General features: G+C 42.8%; 2 protein-coding genes across 2 annotated transcripts; one reads left to right on the top strand and one right to left on the bottom strand.

Moving 5' to 3' along the window:
* Positions 1-4251: 4251 nt before the first annotated feature.
* LRRC10 (leucine rich repeat containing 10) lies at positions 4252-6604 on the top strand. Its single transcript, XM_082241146.1, has one exon. The coding sequence runs from the start codon at positions 4352-4354 to the stop codon at positions 5180-5182; it is 831 nt and encodes a 276-aa protein (XP_082097272.1). The 5' UTR covers positions 4252-4351; the 3' UTR covers positions 5183-6604.
* A 101-nt stretch (positions 6605-6705) lies between these two features.
* CCT2 (chaperonin containing TCP1 subunit 2) lies at positions 6706-17288 on the bottom strand. Its single transcript, XM_082241131.1, has 16 exons — positions 17123-17288; positions 14907-14981; positions 14713-14778; positions 14509-14620; positions 14062-14138; positions 13676-13788; positions 12365-12567; positions 11336-11436; positions 11127-11254; positions 10633-10736; positions 9952-10071; positions 9191-9319; positions 8987-9090; positions 8184-8283; positions 7723-7864; positions 6706-6965 (listed from the first exon to the last, which is right to left on the bottom strand). Exons 1-16 carry the CDS (start codon positions 17123-17125, stop codon positions 6935-6937), a joined length of 1608 nt encoding a protein of 535 aa, XP_082097257.1. The 5' UTR covers positions 17126-17288; the 3' UTR covers positions 6706-6934.
* Positions 17289-17687: the final 399 nt, after the last annotated feature.

The raw sequence follows: 17687 nt of genomic DNA, 5'->3' as shown, positions 1-17687 counted from the left end.
TCCAGCCCTTAGAGTGTTATAAAATTACTTGGTAGATGTTGAGGCCTGGAATGGGTGAACATGTCCATTTTGGGTTTCTCTCAGTTTTAAATTCCACATTTCTGCAACAGTTTGCGGTTTTAAAAAAAATCCTCATGAAAATCTGCCAACATTTTAGCAAAAATCTCTCCTGTGTACATTTTTATATGCACATACCAATATACACATGTTTATATGTTATTTTCACTAATATGTGCACCCTTTACCATTGTATAGGCACTTTTATGTACATTACTTGACTGGAGAACTGCACTGAAAAAGCTGGCTGAGAATATTGGAGGATAGCTGTTCTTCGGTTCGCATCTTGTTTCAGAAAACACAAAGTTAGTTAGCTCACTTTTAAGTGCCAATGGAATCAAGTTTCTCCACCATTCCTATTTGAGATACATGAGCCACTGCTAGTCTGTGTAGTACTGGACTAGATAAATAGCCTGAATTAGTATAAAGCATCTTCCCAAGAACTGAAATTAACATAAATTGTGAATGTGGTATTATGCCTTCCTATCATTGGGACTTGCTGCAGGGGAAATGTTTCCATGAATTTTGCCCAGGGTTTGAGTCTAGTGCCATCTTGTAGCAAATACCTTTCTATAACATGCCAACACCAAAAGTTTCTTTTTTATATATAAAAAAAGCTTCTAAAGTAATTAACAAGACTCCTTTTTACAGAAACAGGGGCCCACTGCTAAGAACACACTGAAAATATATGAAATACTTCCTTACCTTACTACAGCTGTGATGCACGGAATATAAACCAGAGCTGCTAAGAGAACCCTCATGGCTTCAGCTGGAAGTGGAAATAAAGCTGGCTTTTCTTCTCTCTATCTCTTTTATATACTTTGCTGGATCACAACCAGCTGTTTGCGGGGTCAGTCAACGACTGCAGGTCAGTTGCTTGGCAGAACATTTGTAATGCGCTGGACAAGGACCCACCAATTTGTGTAAATACTGCAATACTGTTACAACATGGATGGGGAACTGGTGGCCCTCAGGATGCTGTTGGACTCCAACTCCCATCAACCCCAGCCAGCATTGCCAATAGCCAGGGATGCTGGGAGTTGGAGTTCAGGGACATCTAGGGGACCATGCGTTCCCCACCCCTGCATTAGAACACTCAAACAAGGGAGTGATGGAGGCAGGTAGTAGCAGAGCATGTGGTAGAGCTTGACGCTGGTGTGGTTGCTTACCTGAATGGGGCTGAGGTGCCAATAAGGGCGAGACTGTGCAGTTGCACTGACAGGAGTGCTGGGATGCTCCCACTGGTGCAACCAACCTACCCTAACCTTGCCACTATTGCCCTGCCCCAGTGCTCTCCAAATAAGGAGCAGTGACAGAGGTGGATTTAGGGAAGCGCGACTAGTTCACCCACACTAGTGAGAGGGTGCTGCAGGGGGGCTGAAACCATGACTTATAATGAAAGTCGAGAGATGTGGATGGAGGTGCTAAATTTTGTTGTGTTGCGCAGGGCGCCATTGAAATTTGAAGATCTGCCTCTAGTAGACTCCGTTGTAAGGAGGTTGGCTGTGTCTCACCACACATGCCTTAAGAATAATGAGTCTTTTTCAGTGTGGACTAAGTAATTATAAGCCAGGTCTTACCATGACCCAGGTCTTCATAGGTGAACCTATGCAATTCAAAGCACTATAGAAAAATGGTAAATGGGCTCATCTGAAAGATTCAGCACCACAACAAGCAATTTGACCTTTCCTTATGTCACCTGATTTTTCTCATTAGCTGTTACTGAATTAGTTTCATTTAACCTCTCCCCAGGGACTCGGGTGGCGCTGTGGGTTAAACCACAGAGCCTAGGACTTGCCAATCAGACGGTCGGTGGTTCGAATCCCCGCGACGGGGTGAGCTCCTGTTGCTCGGTCCCTGCTCCTGCCAACCTAGCAGTTTGAAAGCAGAAAGTGCAAGTAGATAAATAGGTACCGCTCTGGCAGGAAGGTAAACAGTGTTTCCGTGCGCTGCTCTGGTTTACCAGAAGCGGCTTAGTCATGTTGGCCACATGACCCGGAAGCTGTACGCCGGCTCCCTCAGCCAATAAAGCGAGATGAGCACCGCGACCCCAGAGTTGGTCATGACTGGACCTAATGGTCAGGGGTCCCTTTACCTTTACCTTTTAACCTCTCCCCAAAGCAGCAGGTGCAAAGCTTGCACTCTAAGGCTGTGTAGGCACTATATACCTTTAAACCCCACTTGAAGCACATTCTTTCCCTCGAAGGATTCTGGTTGCTGTAGTTTACCCCTCACGGAGCTATAATTCCCAGCACCTCATAAACAAACGACAGGGTCCAGAATTCATGGAGAGAAAGAATGTGCTTCAAAGGTACAGAGTGTCTGCAATCCAATTCATCAGTTCAAGTTATTCCTACAAAATTTATTGGAGATGGGTAATCTCATTCCTGGGGGCCACATCCATCCCTCCAGATAGGCTGTCTCCAGTTTGCACCTCCTCCTCCTCCTCAGCCACACAGCCTCTCCCCACGCCATGCCTCTCACTAGCCCTCTTTTGCACCCTCCTGGAGCTCAAGTGAGTCCTTGAACTCTGGCAATGCATCTTCCTTACCTCTGGCCCTCCCCATCATTGGCATGTGGCCCCCAGAAGGCTGCCTGGAAAGGAATGTGGTCCTCTGAAAAAGCTTCCCTACTCCTGACATATATAACATGGAGTTGAGTAATCCTTGTGTCAAAAACTGTTGCTCAATGGCTCTGGCCTTTGGCTTGCACATCTAACGCAAGCAGATTTGCAAAGACTTCAGGGCAAGCCCAGTGAGTAATGGAGACTATACAGGTTCGTCCCTTAGGGAAAGTGGCTCACTGCCCCACCAAACCCAAACCTGGCTGGCTGCTTGCTTACAACTATAGCGCAAGGGGTAGCATTGCCTATCGCTTCCCTCCTCCTCCCCAGTTTCTCTCTTCCCATTGTAAAACTCAGCAGGACATGGATGGAGTCCAAACGAATTTAGTTGGCTCTGTTTGTCGTTGGCTGTGGCTCCACTTCCTGTTGGCCTCCCTGCCTTGCACTCCAGCAGTCCCAAAGGGCACCAGTGGATGGAGTCACTGCATGACCATTTGGGGACACAACCCAAGTTGAATCAGGATTCAGTCAACACTCACATCTGATCATATGCAGAGGGCTACGTGAATCAGTTCTTGTTCTCTTGCAGACAAAGGTGCAACTACTGTCTGTCTCAAGACTTTCACCTCTGAGAGGCAAAGCATCCTACATTAACTGGTCTTCACCCCCCATCACTCATTAAGGTCCTCAAAAGTCCAGACTCTAGGCTATTTTTTCATTGCCTTGATCTCATTAGCCCACTGCAAGGAGACTTTGGCTTGCCAACATAGTCACAAGGTGCAGCAATCTAAGGTCATTGTGATCTGCATTGATAAGGCTAGATTAATAGTTAAACTGTGAACCAGAGTTTTTACCCCATAATATATTTAAGTAAGCCCTAAATATGTACCTTAACAACAAATAAATGTAAATAAGCATTCTGCATCCAGAAATAGCAAAATGTCATATAAATCAATGTTCAAGTTAAGCAGTAGGATTTTCCTAATTGTGCCATGAAATTTGAAACCATCCATTTGGGGTCAAATTAGATGTTAAAGGTGTCTTTGAATCCCATGCTTAAGACTCCCACATATTTTTTAACCAAAAGCAGCCAATGGAGTCCAATTCAGTTCAGGTTTGTGGTACAGGTGTAGGGTGGTTTACATCAGGTATACTAAAGCAGTAGCACCTATCCGGAACGGGAACTTGTCACAGTTTCGGGCCAACAAGAATTGTTTGGCTGATGGTTGAACCCTGACTGAGCCCTTCAGCTTGTGCCAGAGGGCATATGTTACTTGCAATGAATAAACACTTACAGTAGATGACATTTACAGAAATGAGTACTGAACATGCCTCTCTCTCATGTTACTAGCAAGTGACTATAGCATAAAGCACCATTAGAGCAGAGCCTTTAGAGTAGAGAGCATGCTAAGGGGAACATTGGGACTGTTTTGGAAAATATGTCTGATTAACCGCTGTGCAATCTCAGAACTTCACCTCGGTGTTTTCTGCTGCTTTTGCGCACGAGAGCTATTCCAAGGCAATGCCTGTATTTCTCATCAGCAGACACTCATTCAGTTATCAGGAACATTTCAGGGCTCTTGAGATTCATGATTGTTGCTATGTGGACCATATATATTACAGCAAGGAGGAGGGAACAGCACACAAAATAGAAGCCAGGCAGCTTCCCTGCTCCATAAGCCTGATTCACTGGGTAGCGAAGAACCAATGTAACTTTCCAAAGTTGTTAGGATGGGCAACGCTTTCCGAACAGTCATTGCTTTCTTCCCATCAGATGCCTGCCAGAAATACATCCTGGGAGACCTTGAAGAGATGCCAATTGATAAAATGTTGGATCTGAGCAGCAGGCAGGTGAGGAGGTTCCCGCTGCACGTTTGTTCTTTCAGGGAACTGGTCAAATTGTACCTGAGCGACAACAATCTGAATCATCTGCCCTCTGAGCTAGAACAGCTGCAGAACCTACAGATCTTGGCACTGGATTTCAACAATTTCCAAACGCTTCCCCTGGTGGTGTGCACCTTGAAGCAGCTGTGTATCCTTTACCTGGGCAACAACAGACTCGGAGACCTGCCTGTGGAGCTGCGCCAGCTGCAGAACCTAAAGACGCTTTGGATCGAGTCCAACTGTTTGTATCACCTGCCCAACGTGGTGTGCGAGTTGAAGCAACTCAAGACGCTGCACGCCGGCTCCAATGCGCTGCACTCCCTCCCTGCGCAGCTGTGGTATCTGAAGGACCTGCGCAGCATCTGGCTCTCGGGCAACCTGCTGCCTGAATTCCCCCCCGTGTTGCTTCACATGCCATTCCTGGAAATTATCGACGTCGACCGCAACGTCATCACTTACTTCCCCAGCCTCGTGCACCTGAGCAGCTTGAAGCTGGTGATCTATGACCACAACCCCTGCAGAAACGCACCCAAGGTAGCCAAGGGGGTGCATAGGGTTGGGAGGTGGTCTGAGGAAAGCCCCGAACCTAGGAAACGATCTGGTATGGATAGGGACAAAGGATCTGAGGACATCGACTCCATTCTCCCTCCTCCAGGCCATCTCAGTCTAGCCGAGTGACAAAAATTTCCACTAGAGTGCAGAACTTGTAAGTTTGCCACAGGAGCCTTCTCAGCCAGGGTGTTCCATCTCCAGATAAAGACGAGAATATCTGGACTGTTTTCACAGGCTGTATAATCCAGTGTAAAGCTGCATGTGCTTGATTTCACTTGATTTCTACGGTATTGTGTGCATGTCCAGCTTGGTGAGTAATTTAAATACCTAGAATTCGCAAGATAAACTCTGAACTGTGACAGCCAGCTAACATACCCCTTCTGATACCTGCAGCTCTTCTACAGAATTCAGATGGAATAAAACCTAGTACACATTATAATCAAATCTTTGAGAAGGGGGAAAGGAATCAATTTAAAGATAAAAATGCAGGTGCCTTGCCTTCTGTAAAATTAAAACTAATGCTATAGCACTAGCTCTGTGGTATTAAAGAAATTGTATGTATTTTGAAGGCACTTTGAAGATATTTCATCCTTCAAATGTATCTAGTACAGCTAAACAGGGAAAATCTTTGCATTTATCCTGGTTTTGTGTGTAAATGAGAACTTTCAAGTTGGGGTTCACCAGTTACAAATCCAACTACATGGAGTCTATCTGCATACCAGCTTGAGAGCTGCTCAGGGAAATGTAGCGTGTAGGGTTAGGAGAGATAGGACCCCTAGCATAGTGTTCAGCACCATCAGTCTCTGGGGAAGCCATGACTGATAGAAATGCAAGATTTATAGATATGCCATTAGAATAGTTTGTTTCCATTTAACTATTTAACCCGGTGTTATCCAATTAACGAAGTACTGCAGACCCCATTTTTCAGTAGTCAAGCTAATGACCCTCCTACTTTTGAAAATGTAGATATCTCTGCGGTACTTTTTGCTATGTGAATGGTACCACGGACCACCAATTGGGAACCACCGCTTTAGCCTATTATACATGCCTAACAAGTTAGAGGAACTATGCAGTTAGTTGTTTTACCTTTTAAATTAAAAGACATGCAATATGTTGGATGTAATCCTAAGTAAAGCTTTTTATTATTTCATTGCGAACTATTTCTCCTCCAACTTTCCAAGCTATTTCAGAACTCTGAAAGTAGACTACAGCCTACAAAAGCTCATGCCACAAGACATGTGTTCACAGTTACAGTACCACAGCACTCTATCATTTGCTGCAGTCACCAATATGGTTACGTCTTCCAGATTTTTTTTTTAACATGCCAGCTAGAAATTAACTTTTATTGTCTTGAGGAAGTCATGTAGTTGAACCTCCAATTCCAGCAAAAACAGTGAGGGTTCAGATTACTTCCTCCTTGCCGAGATGTGATATGCACACAACTAGCTAAGGTTTAGTGGCCTGTATTATCTTCATGCAGTGTTTAATAAAAGAATCACACAGGATGACATTTTAAAATACTAGCAATAAACTTTGCTTTCATGATCAGCCACTTGCATATTATCTGAATTGTGCTCATTGTTTCACAAGGTCTTTCCAATAAAAAGCGCACACTCCGGTACTAAACCGAGGTAAATTGAAAGTCAAAACAGATTTGAAACTTTTATTATGGGGTACTACAAAGAGGATGGTGGGGAAGTATAGATGTTATACAATAAGAATGAATTGGTCTTTTTGAAACAATATAAGTTAAACCAACAAAAGAATGATCACATGCCAAAGCTCGATATTCCATCCCTTTATTCTTCAAATCGGTCTGAAGCGCACAACGTTTTTTGCAAACTTCTGGTCCACGTGTTTTTACTGACCACGGAATACTCAACACGGATAACGATCTGGTACTCTTTTCCTGAAAGAAGAATCAGAATTCAGTACACGCAAATGTTGGGAGGAAAGAATAGTTTCCAAGTTCATTGCAAGCCTAGAATGTAAGATCCTAAAACTGTTTGTACATGTTTGTTATTTAGTTCATCAGCAATAGCCTTCTCAGTCCACTCTTAATTGCCCAGGTAATTCCAGAGTAGGTTACAATGGTATTTCAGTTCGTAACAGTAGCAGGCAGAGATAACTACAAGTCAAGAGGGTAAGATCACCGTTCGGCCCACTACCACAGATGCCTACAAGAGAGTTGGCACCAGCTATATCTGAGGGGGAGGGAATTCGACAGACAACCAACACCAAGAAAGCCCTCCCTCCTGAACTGTTTATCAGTCAATTAATTGCAGCTCCATCAAAAGGACCTCCCCACAGATCTTCATGTACAAGCTCCCCACATGTTGGATCCCTCTGGCCAAGCCCTTCTGATTATTTTGAATCTGCCAAAAAAGGCAAGTGCTGAGAGGGTATGTTTTCAGTCCCGCTGCTTCAACTCCCTTGGCCACATCCTCAGGCCTCAAAACCTGGAACAGATCCTACTAGACCAGATAGGACACTGATGGTGCCTTGATGGAGTATATCCTGTATTAGCCGGTAGTATCAAATGTAAAACAAAATTTAATAAACGTTGAAGCATACCTATTATAAGGAAATTATAGTTCAAATCGTTTTTCTGATAAAGATTGATTACGGCATTGTCTCACAAGAACTGGAAAAGCTTTGGGTTTTACCTTGGAGCTGCTTTGATAATATCATCGACACGGAGAATCACCTCTGCAGCTTCAGCAGCACTCAGCAAAACTTGCCGTTTCACTTGAAAGCTTTCCACCACTCCCAGAGTTGCCATGTCTGCAATGGTAGCCTCCTTCATGTCTTCAAGAGATTTTTTTTAAAAAAAAAGGTTTCTCAGAGTTACTAAGGCAAGCATCCCATTTCCATAGTTGTTTTCCATTTTCTATCTTGGCACTATTAAAATGATACTGATTTTAATTAAAGGTCTACACATTTTCTAGTGGAATTTGCATTTAGTGAAATTCAGTCTTACACTTGATTTTAATTTTCACTGCTGCTGTTGAATGTAAAGCACCCCAAAGCAGCTTCTATTCCCACTGCCAAGTGTTTATTAGTCTTAGTAACACAAAGGTGTATTTTTTAAAAATAAAACATACAAACTATATATAAAAATCCTTACCAAGTCCATACGTGGTTTTCCCTTCAATATGAGCAGCTCGAAGCTGGGAAACCAAATCTGCACTGTCATAGCCAGCGTTATCAGCGATAATAGTTGGGAGCTAACAAAATCAAGCAGGCTTGTTAGATCATTTGGCAAAGAACAAACCTGCAAACTACATGCCAGTTGCAAAAATAAATAACAATAATGCACAGCACACATGTAAGCGCTATGAGTTACTATTGTACTATTGCACTATCCTTACTCAAAATATGTGTATCCTTAATGCAGAATCTGAATTTGTCAGTACTGACAATCTTTGGCAATCCCTCCCATTCATTGAAGAGAAACAAGTTTACAAGAGAATCCCAGATCTCTGCTTAGGTCAGGGCTAGGGAACCATTATCCCTGACCACTGGCCACACTGGACGGGGCTGATGGAAGGTGGAGTCCAACAACATCTGGAGGGCCACAGTCCTCCATTCCTGGTTCAAGGGAATCCTGCTACAATTGGTTTGGAGAGAGAGAAAGCCAACCCATGTTTTAAAAGCGCTTAGAAATAACGCTATGTAAAGCCAGCCAAGCCAAAGAAACATGGGAAAGGGCCTAGAGGAAGATAGGTAATGTTACTGTTCCTTGGTTAACAAGGGCACAAGTTGGTTGCATGAGCCACAAACCTGAAAACTACCATCTCAAAAGACTTTGCAATGACCAACAACCAGTAAATGTCGTTTGGGTGCTCAACATCCTCCTCATAATTACTAGCTTTCCAGAGCACTGTGCTTCGTTATATTGGTAGTAAAAAGAACCAAACACTAGTTTACCGTGCTCAAGGCCTTAGCGAATGACTCCATTGCTACGGATTCCTTGCCTGGTGTTCTCTTTGCAAGCTCCCAGACAGCATTAGCCATTAACATCTCTGAGCAGCCTATGAGTTAGGAAACAAACAGACACCTTGTAACCAACCTGAGAAAGTATTAAAGTTAAATTTTCAATTGCTGGAGTTAAAATAAGAACACTATATTTACCTCCACCATACACCGTTCTAGTATCTTTTACAGTCTGGGCAAGAACACACAGTGCATCATGCAGAGATCTTTCTGCTTCATCTATGATCTGTTGTGTTGCACCACGCAGCACTACGGTGCATGCTTCACCTAAAAGGTATAAAAAGGTAAGGAAAAGCAAAAAAATATTTCCAACAAAATCCTGTCTCCTACATAGCAATATATAAAAGGACATTGAACCTGCTGCCCTGCTGTCTATCAAGCCAAATCCTAAAGCCGCATAGTGGTGACTGGTTGTTGTTGTTATTATTTATTGTTAAAATATGTGTACCACCCTTCATCTGCAGATCCCAGGGCAGTTCACAACATAAAAACACAATATAAAAGCATAAAAACAAGAAACAACAACAAACCAATAACCCCCCTCCCCCCACTAGATGAACTGAGCTACTAGAGATGGTTGCTCTGTAGCTGTTCTTGTTGCATATTCAGGCATTTCCCTTTGCATACTTGCAAAAGGTGTTATTCTGTCTCGAGGTGGTAGATATGCTGGGGTCATTGCTCTTTCCATGTGTGGGTAACATATGAGCATTGCCACTACCCACCATCCCCGATAGTTTCCAGGGACGTGCCTGTTTTTAAAATTTTCAGACTGTGGGTATCTTCTCCTCCCTTCCTTGGGTAAAGCATGAATGCAAGGTGGCAGCTGCTCCACAGACACAGCAGTGGATGGTAGCTGGTGCATATGATTGTTCTGTCCAACACTGAGCAGCAAAACCTACCCATGGCAACTCCAGAGAAATGAAGAAGTTTATCTTCCCCAATCATGACTTCTTCAATCAGCTTGCAGCTTCCTAGCTTTACCAATTCTGGATGGTCAAAAGTTGAAGCAATTTCACCACCTGAGAATGAATGCAACTTTGTGTTAGCCTTTTCCTCCCACAAGTGTAAAATAGTTTTAGTAACTGTTTACTTAGTAGACATACAAACCTGAACTTTGAAAAGAAGCTTTTATGAAAAGAAGTATGAGCAGGTGTTCATCAGTCAGTCTCTCTCTCTCTGTGTGTGTGTTTTGTTTTAAAGAAACTACTATGCTGATATGCCACTTTTCACCTTAAATCATGGAGACATCCTCACTACCATTGTGCGAAAAATGTTAAGTTGGCCCACAAGCAGCACAGAAGCTGGGTTCTGTGTAACTTTCCCAAATAGCTAAGAAAGAAATCAGATTTACAGTATGTTGTAAAAAAAAATGAAGTGTAGGAGTACGAGTTCAGATCCTTTGTTCAATGGATGGTACTTTGCCGTTAAGGTAAGGTATTTACTATGTGATTCTTGGTTATTAGTGGCATGTTTTATCTGGTGTTGCTTATTTACTTTTATTATGCAGTGGTGGTTTTTTTACTGTACCACATTCTGGGATCCCTTGTGTAACAAAAGGCAGGTTAAAAATAATTCTGTACCTGTAACAAGAGCTAGACGTTCAACTCCAGCAAAATCTGCATGTTCAATAGCCATAACACCAGCAGCAGCAAACATCTGTTCTGGGTAGTTATAGATCAATTGCCTGTAATAAGAAAAGGTGCTCATAATAATGTGGCAGGAAACATAACTTAATTTATCTCAGCAAAAACTTCCATAGTGCTTAACAGTACAATGATTTTTAAACATTGTGTATGACTTTAACTGTTAATGACTAGTAACCAAGGTTTTGTTCTTGGGTTCAACATGCCAGGCTCTAGCTTTCATCCATGGTATGGCATGGCAGCAGGAGTAGGTATGAGGAAGGAGTGATGTGGGAATTTCTGTGCACCTTGAACCAGCATGCTGTTTGTTCACACTAAAGTACAGTTTGTTTTAAGCTGTGGTTTAAGGTGATGTGTGAACAGACAGACTTGTCAGCAGAGGCTCTGGGGTCAATCAGCATGCTCCAAACATCCCTCAGCATAATACATACCTGTTGATAAAGCAGTTTATTCCATGCTTCAGAATACGTTCAACCTTCTCCTTCATTTTCTCTTTTTCTGCTTGTTCAATTTCTGCCACCTTTGCCGTGGAATCCACTCTTACACGGGAGCCAAATATCTAAGAAATAAATATGGCAATATTCAGCAATAACTCAACTGCTTTGACTACACTAGGATTTGCACCACAAAAATTGCGTACCTTAATTTTATCAGTATCCATGCCAGTATTTGCGATAAGGATTTTTGCATTTTCAATCCTTTTTGGCTGGTTGACTCCAATTTTTTTATCCAACAGAAAACCTAAAATGAAGAAGAATCAGACTTTTGTTACAGCAGCAAGGATTATCGGGCATATTTTATGAAACTGAACAGGTTGCCTGGGTCTCTTTTAACTCAAACAGTCATAGGAACAGATTCAAACACTTAGCTGAATAAAACAAAGCAGTATTCCCCCAAATGATATGAGGCATCAAGGAACACATAAGGCAGACTAAAATGAAACAGTAATAAAATCAGAAGATACTTAGCTTCTTAAATGTAGATAATTTGAGGCTACTTCAGATGCTTAATTCGTACAATACATTATGAAGTGACCCAAGTGCATAAATATGAAAATGTTTCTCTCAGAATGGGCAAACATTCAGTTTACATAGGTAATCCTGTGATTTAAAACCATTCAGGAAGCAACGTAAACATGATCCACTTAGGTTTCACATCTATGGAAATAGCTTTCAGAGGCCCTTCTCTGCATGCAAAATATTACATTGGAACTTGCCTTCAAAATTTTACCAAGGCTAATAGAAATATACAAATACTGGCTGCACTAATATATCACAGTAAGCCATAACCCATCTTGTTCCTTCCATTTTCAGCACTATATATGAACCAGTGATTGTGTTTGTTTCGCTCTTACAAACCATGAGCAGTAAGCAAAGAAGAAAATTTGGTTACAGATCAGTTTATTTAGAGTGAAACAAACTATGATCCCTGGTTTGGGCATAACACTAAGACAAGAATTGTGAGCTAGTTTTCTCCCAGTGCTAGCCTGTAGGAATAAAGCAGACACTATTTTATTTGTGAACACTGTGTTATGGCTTACATGACAGCAAATAATGTTTTTTAAACTGGCTTAGTGGAAAGCCTGCTATTTTATCTTCATAGTAAGCAATGACAAGGCTCCTTGCTCTGACATAATTTACTGAATTGTTACCAGTAAGCAAAATTATACCTTCATCCAAGTAGGAGTCTATTAGACTTCCTCCTAGTTTCTTGATGATATGAATAGCTTCCAGATTACCAGATCCCTTCAGCCTAAGGACAGCATCTACTGCAAGTTTTGCAAAGTGATCTTTATGATGAGTAAGCAATTTTGAAGAGAGTGTGGTTTCTGCAATATTCATTAAGTCTTTGTGAAATGAAGCTTCATTTCCCCTGAAAAGCAGAAAAAGCAAACTTAAAAGCACATCTTGGATCATCACTAAAATATATGGCCTTGATCCAGAGAACCACACAGCAAAGTTCTGCATAATTGCAAGGCTTCTGACACTCCACTTTCGAACAACAACCACCCACCTACACCAACCTAACAAGCCGCTACCCAAACTTGGAAGACGTTATCTTCAAATGTTAAGAACAAAAATACTGTGAGCCCATGCATATGCCTAATAGCATGTGCTGCACTATTTGTATTTTAGAAGAATGTAAAACTGTATTTTCACAGAAAGATGTCCAATGTTTCATCTGCATACTGATGAGACTAAATTAATCCATGAATCATGGATTTTATTTTTTCAAATGCAGAACCTTCTCAGCATTTAACACCCATGAATCAACAGCAGTACAATAGGGTTTTGCCTCATTAATGTGCCATAGACCCAGTCCTTCCTTTCCCTCTGTATCTAGCACATTTTTGAACTCTGGCATAAATCAAAAGTTTTGCAACACAGGTCAATTTTTTTCTAATACAAGACAATTTTATTCAAAATATAGAATAATGTCCTAGAACACTGTCCTATCCAGGTGTGAAGAAGTCTTGTTCACTAGGACAAAAGAATCTAGAACAGGAAGCCTATTCTTTCCATAATAGCCACTGTAAAATATTTAAAGTAGTTGGAAAAATAAAAAACTAAGGAGGGAAGAAGCCATTTGCATCAGACACCATTGTCTTTAAAACATGCTTTTCACAAATAAATACAGCAATATCTAAAATAATATACTGCAGAATTCAGAATGTTTTTAAATCTGTTGTGAGCCGCCCAGAGTGGCTGGGAAAACCCAGCCAAGTGGGCAGGGTATAAATAAATTAGTAGTAGTAGTATGTTCAGGATAAATTTCAAGACTATTTTGCTTATTGGCAGAATATTACAACGAAGTTGTGTGTTTCAAATAGCAGGAAACACTTCTTTAAGTGCAAGCACCATTCAGCTCTTAATGCTACTTTCCCTTTTTTGTTTGGCTGCACACACCTGTCATTAGTTACATGATATTGGACCATAACAATCTGAGAGACAAATGCCTGTTGTCTGTGACTAGAACTAACCCATGATCCACAGCAGATTTCACCAAGGCTTCTCTTGCTGCTTTTGTGGCTTCTCTCCAACCTGCAATAATGGTCTGAGGGTGGATTTTTCTGGCAATCAATAATTCTGCCTCCTAGAAAAATAAAAGCATTTAGTTTATCTTAATGCAGTTGCAAGTAAAACGTGCCACTTTCTTGTTCCTTTTTTCAGTTGTCTCAATGATGCAACGGCTTAAATAAGATTACCTGGAATCTTCAACAAATAAAAGCTCCCTAATTTTTTTTTATCAGTATACCTTATACATATTCTATAAAGTTAGCTATATTAGTTTGTTGCAGCAAAAAAACTTCAACTTAGCATTTCGGCATACCTTTTCAGTGTTTTAAAAAATGGAACTATTTATTACCCTTAGCAATTCAGCTGCCAGAACAGTTACTGAAGTAGTTCCATCTCCAACTTCGTCATCTTGAACCTTGGACATATCTGTGAGGAGAACGTTACCACATAAGCTTTAATATTGAAGTATCATGTTAGAATTCTATACGGCTATACAGAAATCAGAGATAAAAACAGGATCTCTCTAACTGCACTGTCATACTAAAGGCAAGGCTCTAGGTGCCCAGGATAGGGCACTATGTCATGAGAAGCAAATATAGCATTATGCAATGATTAAGCAGCACCATCCAGCTTTTTCTTTACGTCTAAGTTTGACTGCTTTGGTTCAAGAACCAGCATGATGTGGTGAATAATGTCAGACTGGGAACACAGCGTAGTTTTCACAGGAAGCAGACAATCTACAATCTTTTAACTTAGCAAAATAAAATATCCCCGTAATATATTTAGTCAAACATACCAACCAAAACCTTGGCTGCAGGGTTGTCCACTCCAATAGCTTTTAAGATAGTTGCCCCATCATTGGTTACTGTCACTGTGCCTTCTCTTCCAGTACTAAGGAGAATCTTGTCCTGAAGGTCCATATTTGAAGATATTTAATATTTGACTCAAAAGTGGTAATAGTGACAAAAACAATATATTTCAGAAATTACAAATAACTTACCATGCCCTTAGGTCCCAAAGTGCTTTTAACTAGATCTCCAATGGCAATAGCACCAACAAAAGATGACTGGAATAAAAAAGGGGAAATTATAAATATGCCCCAAGCAGAATAAGCTCAAGCTTTCTTCTATAGCGAAACATATACAGGTGCAACTACAATTCTAGATATCAAGCATCAATGAATATTAGACTTGCCAAACGGGCTGTCTCTGCTCTCTCTTCATCAGCACCAGCCTTGAAGATATTCACAGGTGCTAGGGATAAGGATGCCTGAAATAATAGGAAACAAAATGCCAATTAGCATATAGTAAAGACTTAATTTTCAAATAACAATTTTACACCTTGCCATCCACTTACTGTGAGTGTTATGTAATTTCTGAATTGCTCACATTGTGACTATTGCTCCTTTCAGGCATGATGTTCACTTATAAATCCTACATACTAACAGGTACAAGAGTACTAAGTTCTGCCTCCCAGATCACCACTGTCATCACCCTTCACGAGTCTGAAGTGGACAGCATTTTCTATTTGGGGGTTAGGGTGGAGGCTAACAGTGTGATTTAAAGTATGAACCAACCCAGACCCTTCAATCATCATCTGAGGTGCTTCTCTGAGTACCTCCGCAAGAGGTCTGGGGTGGCAGCACAATATCAGGTCTTTTCTGCAGTGGCTTCCCATTTGTGGAATGCTCTTCACAATGAGTCCACCTGGCACTTTCATCACACATCTTTAGGTGCCCAGCAAAAATGATACTCTGTAACCAGGTCTTGGGCTGATTTAACATTCTAGGGCCTTTTAAATGTGTTTGCAGGAGAGAAGCAATTGGTTTGTTTTTGTTTTATTGTGTATTTTGTGTTCTCATTTTGTTTTGTTTTTTAATGTCATCAACTGCCCTGTGGTCGTCAGGTGAAGGGCAACATACAAATTTAGTAAATAATAATAATAATAAATCTTACAAAAACAGGGTTCTAGATCACATGTGGAGCCTCCATGTGGAGCCATCCTCCAATTTGTGGAGGGCAACAAGGATGGTGACGGTTGGGGAATGAGCTGAGCATGCTTGTCCCTCCTCAGGTGTAAAATGTACACACAAATCAAACAACCAAACAAGAGCTTACAGCTGCAGAACAGCGGTGAGGAATATCTGGACTGCAGGCCAAATAACACCCACATGGCCATTTTGGTCAAGCCGCACGAGCCTGTCTTGTACCTGCAATTGTCAAGCGTGGGGCAGCTTAAGACACACTTTCCACAAAGCTTCCCAAGCTCTGATCATCAGGTCTTGCAAAGTGCTGTGCATGGGACTTTGCAAGACCCGCCGATCAGATGGATGCTAGTTCTTGCAGAACGCCACACACATGGCGTCGACAGGCTCCATGATCAGACGACGCTCAGCACCTTACGTGCCTCTCTGCCTGTGCTGCTTGGTTTCAAGCAACAAGGGCAAATACGGGTAGCCTCGCCCACCTGTCAAACGTGGGAAGGAAACAAGGATGTGGTCCACCCACCAGATCCAGGCCCCCCACCCCTGCTGCGGAATGCAACGTGAACAGCGGTGCAAATCACTACAGTGGTGCCTCAGGTTAAGTACTTAATTTGTTCCGGAGGTCTGTTCTTAACCTGAAACTGTTCTTAACCTGAAGCACCACTTTAGCTAATGGGGCCGCCTGCTGCTGATTGCCAGAGCACAATCTCTGTTCTCATCCGGAAGCAAAGTTTTTAACCAGAGGTACTATTTCTGGGTTAGCAGAGTCTGTAACCTGAAGCGTATGTAACCCGAGGTACCACTGTACATTGAAATTTAAGAAAAAGGGCGGTGTTTGTGTGTGATATGCGACGCCGTAGGCATGGCAGCAGCCAGGCTCCCGTGAAAGCAGTCTTCACACAGATCCCCAATGAACTCGGGAGGCGACGGGACTCTCCTTCCTTGGGAGATCTTGAATCATAAAAGGAAGCTCTACGCGAGATTCCTGCCTTGCAGGGGGTTGGGCTAGATGACCCTCGGGGTCCCTTCCAGCCTATGAAGTGAGTGCATGGAACTACAACCAAGAGGCCTCTCCGGAGTCCCGCCCCCCCCCCAGCTGCGGCTTCCTTTGTCTCTGGCGCTGGCTGCCTGCGCACCGAAGGGAGAGGGAGGCGACCCTTCCTCCTCGGGCCGAGGAAAGGCGACGGGGACGGCCTGAAGGCCCCAGCATCCTATCCACCGTGAAGGGCGCCGCCCAAGGAGAGAGCGGGGCCCAGGGGCCTCTCCATCCCCGGCCGTTGCCGCCAGGGCGTCACCGGCTCCCCTCCCCCTTTCCGGTAATTCTGGAACCTTCGGTTCCCTTCCCCCCCCCTCAGACACGCCGGGCTCCGGCTCCCCCTCAGCGAAGAGGGACGGAGGGGATGGGCTTATCAGACTCGAGGCTCACCATGTTGACGGCGCGGTGGGGCTTCCAGGCCGCTACTCGAATCTTCCCAGCCGCCTCGTGCCCGGAGCCGCAGCTGCGCGTTCGAGCGGATTCAACGAACACCGGAAGTGACGCTCGCCGCCGGAGAAAGGAAGGGCGGAGCTGGCTCGTTGCATGCCGGGAAGTGTAGTTTTCTTTCCCCCTACCGGCGGGTCCTTTATTATGCCTCTGCGTAGCGGGTTGGAGCTTAGCCAGGGATCGGCACGAGCTTGTAATGTAACGGGTGGAGATGGGTTTTCAGATCTAGCTGCTACAGCGGCAAGAATGTTACTCGCCCCAAAATGGAAAGAAGTAGAATTCCCAGCAAAGGAAGAATTGGGTACAAAAACTTGTGGAGTATGCAGAAAGATTTCTTCCAGCCACAGGCCTACTTTAAATTGCAGCTGTTAGTTCTGGGTATAGCAGTCCAACACAGTGGTATTTATATATATATTTTAATTAGGCAAAACCGAAAGTTCTAAATACTGTACTGGCTCGCCACAAATGTCAGAGACCTGGACTTCAAGATGGGAGATAATGGTTAGAC

This window comes from Podarcis vaucheri (genome assembly GCF_965113315.1).
Source record: "Podarcis vaucheri genome assembly, chromosome: 10".
Classification (NCBI taxonomy): domain Eukaryota; kingdom Metazoa; phylum Chordata; class Lepidosauria; order Squamata; family Lacertidae; genus Podarcis; species Podarcis vaucheri.
The sequence above is the reverse complement of the archived record's forward strand: the minus strand, read 5'-3'. Positions and strand labels throughout refer to the sequence as shown.